Source organism: Octodon degus, unplaced genomic scaffold (genome assembly GCF_000260255.1).
Source record: "Octodon degus isolate 3935 unplaced genomic scaffold, OctDeg1.0 scaffold00214, whole genome shotgun sequence".
Lineage (NCBI taxonomy): Eukaryota > Metazoa > Chordata > Mammalia > Rodentia > Octodontidae > Octodon > Octodon degus.
In genome coordinates this window covers 2,302,871-2,313,166 of record NW_004524790.1, presented here as the reverse complement: position 1 = coordinate 2,313,166, position 10,296 = coordinate 2,302,871, and the positions used below count along the sequence as shown (strand labels likewise).

At 35.1% G+C, this 10,296-nt stretch overlaps 1 protein-coding gene across 1 annotated transcript in view; it reads left to right on the top strand.

Annotated features, from left to right (window-relative positions):
• Positions 1 to 6,975: 6,975 nt before the first annotated feature.
• LOC101578342 (vomeronasal type-2 receptor 116-like) overlaps positions 6,976 to 10,296 on the top strand; it is a 24,378-nt gene continuing 21,057 nt past the window's right edge. The window contains exon 1 of the mRNA XM_023705130.1: positions 6,976 to 7,049. Coding sequence (XP_023560898.1) covers positions 6,976 to 7,049 — 74 coding nt within the window. The remainder of the gene's footprint in view (positions 7,050 to 10,296) is intronic.

The following is a 10,296-nucleotide window of genomic DNA, read 5'->3' as shown; positions in this document are numbered from 1 at the left end:
TCAACTACAGAAACATAGGGAAGAAACGCAATCTGAAAAAAACACGGCAGTACAAGAATTAATAATGGCTTCTAAAGAAGACTTTGATTTAAAAAAAAATAGAGGAAATTAGAAAAATGAAGGATTCCTTGAATGAGCAATACAGGAAAGAAATAGACTGCATGAAGCAGAATCAAAGAGACACAGAGGAATGTAAAATCTCAATCACAAGGTTGCAAAACCGTTTCAGTAAAAGTGAAGACAGAGTTTCAGACATTGAAGATGCTGGTGCAGCTAGTGAAAAGGTAAGAAAGGATCTCTTAAAAACTACTAGGATGCAGGAAAGAATAATCCATCACCTGCAAGATGTTGCAAAGATGAACAGTGAGAATAATAGGCATCAATGAGAAAGAAAGAGTCAATACAAATGACATTAAAAAAAATATGGGCAGAAGTAACAGCAGAAAACTTAAAAAATATGAGGAAACAATCTGACATTCAGTTAACTGAAGCATACAGAATTCCAAGTAAGCTCAACCCAATTAAAAAAAAACACCGAGACATATAATAGTCAAGATCCCAGAAATTCAGCACAAGAATAATATACTGAAAGCCACTAGAGAAAACAAGCAGGTCACAATCAAAGGAAAACACATCAGAATTACGACGGACTTCTCTTCACAAACCATGAAGGCCAGAAGAGCACGGAGAAGAGTACCTCAAATACTCTATGGAAACAAATTACAGCCCAGACTACTATACCCTGCAAAACTCTCTTTCAAGATTGATGGACTAATGAAATACTTCCATGACAAAGAACAACTAAAGAATTTCACGATGACAAAGCCAACACTACACAGGCTACTGAAAGATGTTCTAGAGAGGGGACAAAATGATCAGAACTCCACAAATGAGATCAGAAACACCCAACTAAATAGGGCATGCAATAAAACACAGGAGAAAAAGGAGTAAACGACAACAGAAAAGTAACATGTAAATCGTAAGTCAATACATTCCAGTTATAACCATCAAAGTAGAGGGACTCAATTCACCAATTAAGAGAGATAGACTGAAACAGTAGATTAGGAAACAAAATCCAACAACATGCTGTATACAAGAAACATATTTAACTCATAAGACATTCATAGGCTGAAAATCAAAAGATGGAACACAATATGACATGACCCAGCACCTCAGAAAAAAACAGGGGTAGCAAACCTATTCTCAGAGAGTCTAAACTTCAAACGAAGAACAATCCAGTGAAATAAAGAAGGCCACTACATACTCCTTAGGGCAAAAATTCAAAAGGAAGAGGTAACATTCATAAACATGTATGCACCAAACATGGAAGCACCCAACTATATAAAGTATCTTAACGAACATGAAAAATTTAACATCCAATACCACAATCTTAACAGGAGACCTAAACACCCGCTTATCCCCAAAAGATAGGTCAAGAAGACAAAAACTTAGCAAAGATATAAGAGAACTGAATCAGAGCTTGAAACAAATGGACTTGGTGGACATATACAGTGTTGCAACCAAACAGAGCAGAATACACATTTTTCTCAGCTGCACATGGGTCATTTTCTAAAAGCAACCACCTACTGGTCTATAGGTCATGCTTAAGTATATGCAAGAAAACAGAACTTATCCCATGCATATTATCTGACACAGTACAATGAAGCTGGAAGCAAAAGACAAAATAAACTGGAAAAAAACCCTAAATACATGGAAATTAAATGGCACCATACTTAGCAACCAATGAAATAAACCAGAAATTCAACAATATCTACAATTCAATGAAAATTCAAGCACAAATTATCAGAATTTCTGGGATATGATGAAAGCAGTTCTCAGAGGGAAATTCATAGATGTGAACTCACACATTAGGAAAACAGAACAGGAACAAATAAATACACTAATGCTGCACCTTCAACAACTAGAAAAGGAGAAGCAAACGAAACCCAGACCCCAAAGACAGGAACAAATCATAAACATTAGAGCACAAATTAATTCAATTGAGGAGAAGAAAACAATGCAAAGAATTAAAAATGCAAAAATCTGTTTCTTTAAAAGATTAAATAAAATCCATAAGCCCCTAGCTAACCTCATCAAAAAGGAGAAAGAAAGTACTGAAATACAAGCAACAAGGCGTCAAAAAGTGTGTAATTACCATAGACCCAGTGGAAATACAGAAGATAATCAATAGCTACTTCGAGAATCTTTACTCTGACAGAATAAAAGACACAGACAAAATGGACAGATTCCTAGAAAAGTACAAATTGCCAAAGCTGAGTCAACAAGATATAACTACTCTCAATAGCCCATTAACGGCCAATGAAATACGAGATGTAACAAAAAACCTACTGGCAAAGAAAAGTCTAGGTCCAGATGGATTCACAGCTGAATTCTACAAGAAATTCACAGAAGATGTAGTCCCTGTACTCCTCAAACTGTTCCATGAAATAGAAAAGGAAGCAATCCTCCCAAAATCATTTCTAGACGCAAGTATTATAATGATACCAAAAGCAGGGAAAGGTGCAACTAAGAAAGAGTATTACAGGCCTATGTCCCTCATAAACATAGAAGCCAAGATCCCCAATAAAATCCTAGCAAACAGAATACAACAAATCATCAAGAATATCATACACCATGACCAAGTAGTATTCATCCCAGGGATGCAAGAATGGCTCAATATTGGAAAATCTATAAATGTAATACACTATATCAAAAGAGTGAAAACTAAAAAGCACATGATCATCTAAATTCATGAGAAAAGACTTTTGATATAGTCCAACATGCATTCATGTTCAAAGTCCTACAGAAAATTGGAACAGAAGGCCGCTAGTTCAATCTGGTAAAAATCATTATGAAAACCCCATGACTAACATAATTGTAAATATGGAAAATTGAAAACTTTTGCTTTTAGATGTGATACAAGACAACCATGGACTCTATCACCACTCCTATTCAATATAGTTTTGGAATCATTAGAATCATTAGCATCATTAGTTAGAGCAGTTAGACAAGAGAAAGAAAAAAAAAAAGGAATAAGAATAGGTAAAGAAGAAGTTAAATTATCTTTATTTGAAAATGACATGATACTTTACTTGGAAGACCCAAAAAACTTCAAAAACAAGCTACTAGAATTAATACAGAAATTCAGTAGCATAGCAGGTTATAAAATCAATACGCAAAAGTCAATAGCATTCCTCTACACAGACAACAAACACACTGAGAGGGAAATTAGAGAAACAATACCTTTTACAATAGCACCGAGGAAAATGAAATACTATGGAATTGATCTAACTAACGAAGTCAAAGATCTTTTCAAGGAACATTAAAGTACTCTTAAAAAAGAGAATGTAGAGGATATCAGAAAATGAAAATATATTCCATGCTTCTGTACAGAGGGAACCAACATTGTGAAGATAGTCATACTAGCAAAATTGCTGTACAGATATAATGCAATCCCTATCAAACTACCACAAACGTAGCTCACAGAGCTAGATAAATATTCCTAAAATTTATTTGGAACCAGAAATGTCCTAGAATAGCAAAGGCAATTCTGGGCAATAAGACAAGGCAGGAGGCATTACAATTCCTGACATGAAATTATACTACAAGGCTACTGTGATAAAATCAGCATGGTACTGGTAACAAAATGGACCTGACGATCAATGGAATAGGTTAGAAGATACTGAAGCCTTTACAAACACACTCAGCAACCTTATCTTTGACAAAGGGGCCCAACATACTCACTGGAACAAAGATAGCCTCTTTAACAAATGGTGCTGGAAAAACTGGCTCTCCACAGGCCGAAAATTCACACATGACCCAGTTCTATCATAAAGTCAAAACGCATTAAAGATCTAAACATTAAAGTAGAGACACTAAATCTCCTGGAAGAAAAAATGTGAGGAACTCTTGAAGCCATAGGGGTAGGCAAAGAGTTCATGGACAGAAATCAAATCACATGGGAAACAGGTGAAAGAATTAACAACTGGGACCTGCTCTTACTGAGAAGTTTTTTCACGTCAGAAGAAATTACCAATAAAGTGAAAAGGCAACCCACAAATTTGGAAAAAATCATGACAAATAAGTACTCAGACAAAGGTCTGCTCTCTAGAATCTATAAAGAACTAAAAACCATTAGGACCCCAAAATTTAAAGACCCAGTCCAGAAATGGGCATCTGAGATGAACACACACTTCTCAGAGGAAGAAATTAAGAAGTGAATAAATATATGAAAAAATGCTCCACATCACTAGCCATTCGTGAAATGCAAATTAAAACCACATTGAGATATCATCTCACCCCAGAAAGAATGGGTATCATAAAGAAATCACCCAACAACAAATGTTGGAGAGGCTGTGAGGAAAAAGGAACCTTTCTCCACTGCTGCTGGGAATGTAGACTGGTGCAACAATTATGGAAATCAGTAATTATGGAGACTCCTTAGGAAAGTTGAACTGGAAATCCCCTTTAAACCAGCTATTCCTCTACTGGAAATTTTCCTAGAGGATCTGAAAGCATCATATCATAGTGATATATGTGTGCCTATGATTCTAGCAGCACAATTTGTGATAGCCAATACTTGGAAACAACCAAGATGCCCATCACCTGAGGAATGGTTGAGAAAGATGTGGTATTTTTACACAATGGAGTATTATTCAGCTATTAAGAATGATAAACTCCACGCCTTTATATTGAAGTGGATGCCACTTGAACATATATTCATAAGTGAAATAAACCAGACACAATTTGCAAATATCACATAGTCTCCCTTGTATAAGAACTCAAAAGAAGAAATACAAATAGAAATGTATAATACAAGTAAAATGAAAGCAGGATCTCAAGGACTAACTAATCAAGAAAGGGAAAGGAGAAGAGCTAGGAAACATGACAATGTCAAGCCATGCAGTTATATGTAGAAGATGGGCAAGACTATGATCCTGAGAATCTTCAGAAGATTTTTTAATCTAGCAGTAAATTGGAAAGATTCTCACCTTTACTAACAATATATACTGATACCTGTGAAGTAAGCAACTGCACTTCAGATGGTAATTTGTTATAGTAATTTCATGCTTGGAGTGCCTGTCATTGTGGGATTCTGAATATGGGCTGCTTGTCATGACATGACATTTGCTGCTATGCTGTCTCTCAGGTAGATGGTTGTTCAAGAAGAAGGGGATGGTGGATGAAAGCAAGAGAGAGGAAACGAATACTGTGGGACTGTCTTGCTTCAAGGTTGTATATGGTGAGATTTTTGGACTTATTTGTACACATAAGAAGTATATAATTTTTATGCCTATTTTTAAAATGTATTCTAATTTTCAAATGTTTTTGTCTTATTCTCTAGGGACTTAAAGTTCAACATATCAATACTCGATGAAAAATACCTGTTACATATTATGCCTAAGATGTTTGATATGCAGACAGATAGTGACGTTAAGCTTAACAGCTTAAATTGTATGGTAAAAACAATAAGTTTGTCTTCTGGATGGTTAACAACATAAGTTTGCAGATCATAATTAGAGAAAAAGGAGGGCTGCAAAGAAAGCCAACATTTTGTCCAACCTTCTAGGGTCAATTAAGACTCAGGAAATATGAGAACCTGTACTGTAATGTCAAGTAACTCAGTAGTGTCCCAAATTTTCTGATCAAGGAAATCATGGGGCCAAAAAGGAAAGTGATCGATGAAGCAGAGTGTGCCTAAGGAGAGTCACATGGAGAGAAAACACTCTCAGGCTTTTACAGAGAGCAAATTGGTCAAGCAATGACCATGACTCATCCACATGGCTGACACAGACAAAGGTTCTACAGTATGAGGTACAGGATCTCAGGATAAATCCTGAGGGCATTTCACTGACCTTCTCAGATCCAAAAGCTACAACTCTGGTTGCATAGGTCTTGCTTTATCTTGGTCTTGACCATCCAGCAGAAAAGTATGAAGACGAAATATAGGAAGTAAATCCATGCTGTTATGTTGAACTGTGGGGTACTCAGGTCCACAATTTCTGACATTGCCAGTTAAACATAAGACCCAATGCTATTATGGGCTACTGGACTCTTTTAGAATATTTTGCTGAGTTTACACACTTATAATATTCAAATATCAGAACTTGGCAAAAAAGAAATGGTAAGCAGATGAATGTCCATTTTGTATCTGTTTATTCAAAGTGGTTAGGATAGATATATAGTTACATTCTCTTAATGCATACAATGATTTCTTCTAATGGTTTTCGTAAATAGGATCTCAGGTCCGCATCTTGTACAGCAATTAACCACTAAAAAGAATGTATGCAGTGTGTTAATTGAAACTGTCCTAGCGATTTGATTTGAAACTGCCTCATTGCTATTTGTTTATCAATAAAATTATGAAAAAATACAAATAAAAGGCTGAAGTCAACAACTTCTGACAATTGACAGTTCTGCTGATAGCCCACTACTATTACGGACTATGGGACTATATTGGGTTATTTTGCTGTATTTAAAATCATGAAGGCATGGTGTTATGTAAATATTTCATGAACAAAAATCAAACTGCATGGGAAATACTTCAAAGAATTAATATCTGGGACCTCTTCTTATTGTGAAGTTTCTCCACATCAGAAGAAATTTCCAATAAAGTGAAAAGAGAACCCACAAATTTGGAAAAAATCTTAACTAATAAGCACTCAGACAAAGGTCTTCCATATAGAATTTATAAATAATTAAAAAACGTTAAGGCCCCAAAGTTTAAAGACCCAATCCAAAAATGGCATCCAAGATGAACAAACACTTCTCTGAGGAAGAAATACAAGAGGCAAATAAATACATGAAAAAAAAATGCTCCACGTTACTAGCCATTCATGAAATGCAAATTAAAACAATACTCAGATACCATCTCATGCTGAATGGATGGCTATCATAAAGAAATCAAACAACAACAAATGTTAGAGAGGCTGTGGGAAAAAAGGAACCCTTCTCCACCACTGGTGGGAATGTGGAATGGTGAACCATGATGGAAATCAGTTTGTGGAGGCTCCTCCACAAACTAGGACTGGAAATCCCATTCAGTCCAGGTATCCCTCTACTGGGAGTTTTTCCAATAGAACTGAGAACATCATATCAGAGTCTAGGTTTATAGAAGTACAATTTGTAATAGTCAAATCTTGAAAACAACCAAAATGCCCTTGATCTGAAGAATGGATGAAAAGTATGTCATGTTTTTGTACCTTTGAGTATTACTCAGCTAGAAAGAAAAATAAACCTAGATAAGTTCATGCAACTTGAAGCTATTATGCTCATATGTGAAATAAACAGACACATATATGCAAGTATCATAATTTCTCCCTAGTGTAAGAAGTCCAAAGAAGAAATAAAAATTGAAAGATATAACACAGTTAACCTGAAATACAGAGCTTAAGGATTAAAGAATGAAGAGAAAGAAAGGAGAAATTTAGGAATTATGGTAAGGCAAAACCATACCTTCATGTCACCTAGATACTTATGATCACGATGCTAAAAATTCCATCAGGTTTATGAAAATAGCAGTTAATGTGTAGAATTCTCACCTGACTAACTCTACATGCTGCTATTTGTCAATTAGGCAACTAAATTGAGGACAGTAAAGTGCAATACTAAAACCATGTTTGAAATACCTGCCATTTTCATTCTTCTAAATGCATAGTGATTCCAATGTCATTTTAATTATTGCTATATTCTTTTTAAAGTAAAGATAAAAAGGAAAATGAGAGACAAGAATTAAATATCATTGGAATGTCCTGCTACAATGTTGTCTATGTTTCGATTTATAAATTTCTGTGTAAAAAATGTGTGTTATTTTCACACTCTTTAGAATATCCATGGTTGTTGGAAAATAACAGTTTCATTTTATGTCTAAAGTGTTTGATATTCAGACAGATTGTAATGTTAAACCTAGTTACCACTGATACAGGATAACAACATCATTAAGCTTCTCTTCTGGATGTTAAAAGCTTGCCGACCAAACATTAGAACAATACATGGGCTAAAAGGATAGCACATATTTTGGCCCTAGGCCTTCAAGATCATTGAGGACTTAGGACATAACAGAACCTCTGCTGTGACATCCTGTAACTCAGTGGTGTCCCAAATTTTCTGATCAAGGAGAGTATGAGCCCACAGTCGATCACAATGGACAGTGATCGATAATATATAGTTTGCCTAAGGAGAGTCACCTAGAGAGAAAAAATTCTCTCAGGCTTTCACAGAGAGCAAATAGGCCAAGCAATGGCCATGACTCATCCACATGGCTCACACTGACAAAAGATCTACAAAGTGTTGTACATGGTTCCAGGGTAAATCTTGAGGGGATTTGACTGAACTTGACAGATAACAAAAGTTGTAGTTTTAGTTATATAGGTCTTGCTTTAACTTGGTCTTAACCATCCAGCAGAAAATTGTAACCACGTAGTATTAAAGCAAAATGCATATTAACATGCTGACCTGTAAAGGCTCATGTAAACAACTTCCGACTACTGCCAGTTGTGCTGATAATTCACTATTATTATGTACTATGGGCCTACATTGAGATATTTTGTTGAATTCAAGTACCTACAATCTTTGGGCTGGCATCAAGTATGAAAATGTCCTTTAAAGACTTCTCTTAATACAGCATCTCTAACTGCAGTGGAACACCCATCTCTGACAATAAATAAGTAAGTAAATAAATAAATAAAACCAAAAAGGGTGATGTGTTGGGGCCAGGAAAGTAGGAAACTGATCTAAAGTTTCTAGGTGCAACTCCCTTCAATGCCTAACGCAAGCAAGATACCTCAGTCCAGAGATAAGCATCTTGCCTTTCAAGGTCAGCTATTACTTGCTAGGCAACCTTCTTTACACGTTTTACTTACTCTGGAAAGGTAAAAGTAAAGGACTGCTTTGTTGATAAAAAAAAGAAAAAATATATATATATACATATATATGTTAGGATAGATATACAGCTTCTTTCTCGTAGTTCATTAAGAAAGATTTGCACTAATATTGTTTAGACCAGATATCATGTCTGATTCTGGCCATCTGAATAACTATTGGGAAGAAAACAATATGCAATGCTGTAATAATTGTAGCTTCCCTATTAGCCTGTTCTGAAATGGCTTCATTGCTACTTTATCTTCTTTCTTATTAATATGAATTGAAAAATCTTTGAAGTTATAGAGATATATATCAGAAATAGAACAATTTTGTAGCAGGCACAAGGACACTTGTTAAAATTCCAACATTGCAAAAACCATCTGGAATCAAAAATCAATCAGACAGTTTCTTAAAAAATCTTTCTCTTCATAAGCATTTACTAATAGAGTAAATATTTCTTAAATGAAAATATGTCAATTTAATCAAACTCAATTATTTAAAGCATATTTTAGTCAATGGTGCTTATCAAGACTTAATTTATACATTCAGACAAGGAGGATAGAATATATCTGAAGGATACTCTTTGTTGAAAGTTTCAAACAAGTTATACATAACAACCAGAAATTCTCCTGAAATATTTTCTGATACATATATGCAAATGCATGCACATTCACATATGGACAAACATCTTTAACCACAAATGTAAATTTATTCTGTATCTTTGATTCATAAGAATATAATTTTAAACGCAATTGGACATAAATACGAGTCTTATACAGAACTCCACACTTTCATGTCTGTCATCATATTTAGTAATCAGCCCACTTATTCTCAGTTAGTTGAGGTTACACAGTTTCATTTAATATTTGAATTATTCTGCTCAATTAAATTAACAAATTCATGCTTAAATGTGTTCAAAGGGCTACAAAACTTAATTGCTATTTAGAATGTAGCTTTTTAAAAATTTGTCCTCCAAAGAGGCCGGGGAGATGGCTCAGTGGAATAAGCGCTTCTCTAGCAAGCGTAAGTGTCTGAGTTCAATCCCCAGTTCTGCCAAAAAAAAAAAGATAATTAAATTATATCACAAATATATCTAAGCAAATTGGCAAAGCAATCCACATGGCTGCACTGACAAAGGTTCTACAATCTGAGGTACAGGATCTCAGGACAAATCCTGAGGGCATTTCATTGACCTTCTCAGACCAAAAAGCTACAACTCTTGTTGCACAGGTCCTGTTTTACCTTGGTCTTATCCATCCAGTAGAAAAGTATGAAGACGAAATATAAGCAACAAAGCCATGCTGTTAAGTTGAGCTGTGGGGGACTCAGGTCAATAATTTCTGACATTATCAGTTAAACAGAAGACCCAATGATATTATGGGCTACTAGACTCTTTTAGAATATTTTGCTGAGTTTACACACCTATAATATTCA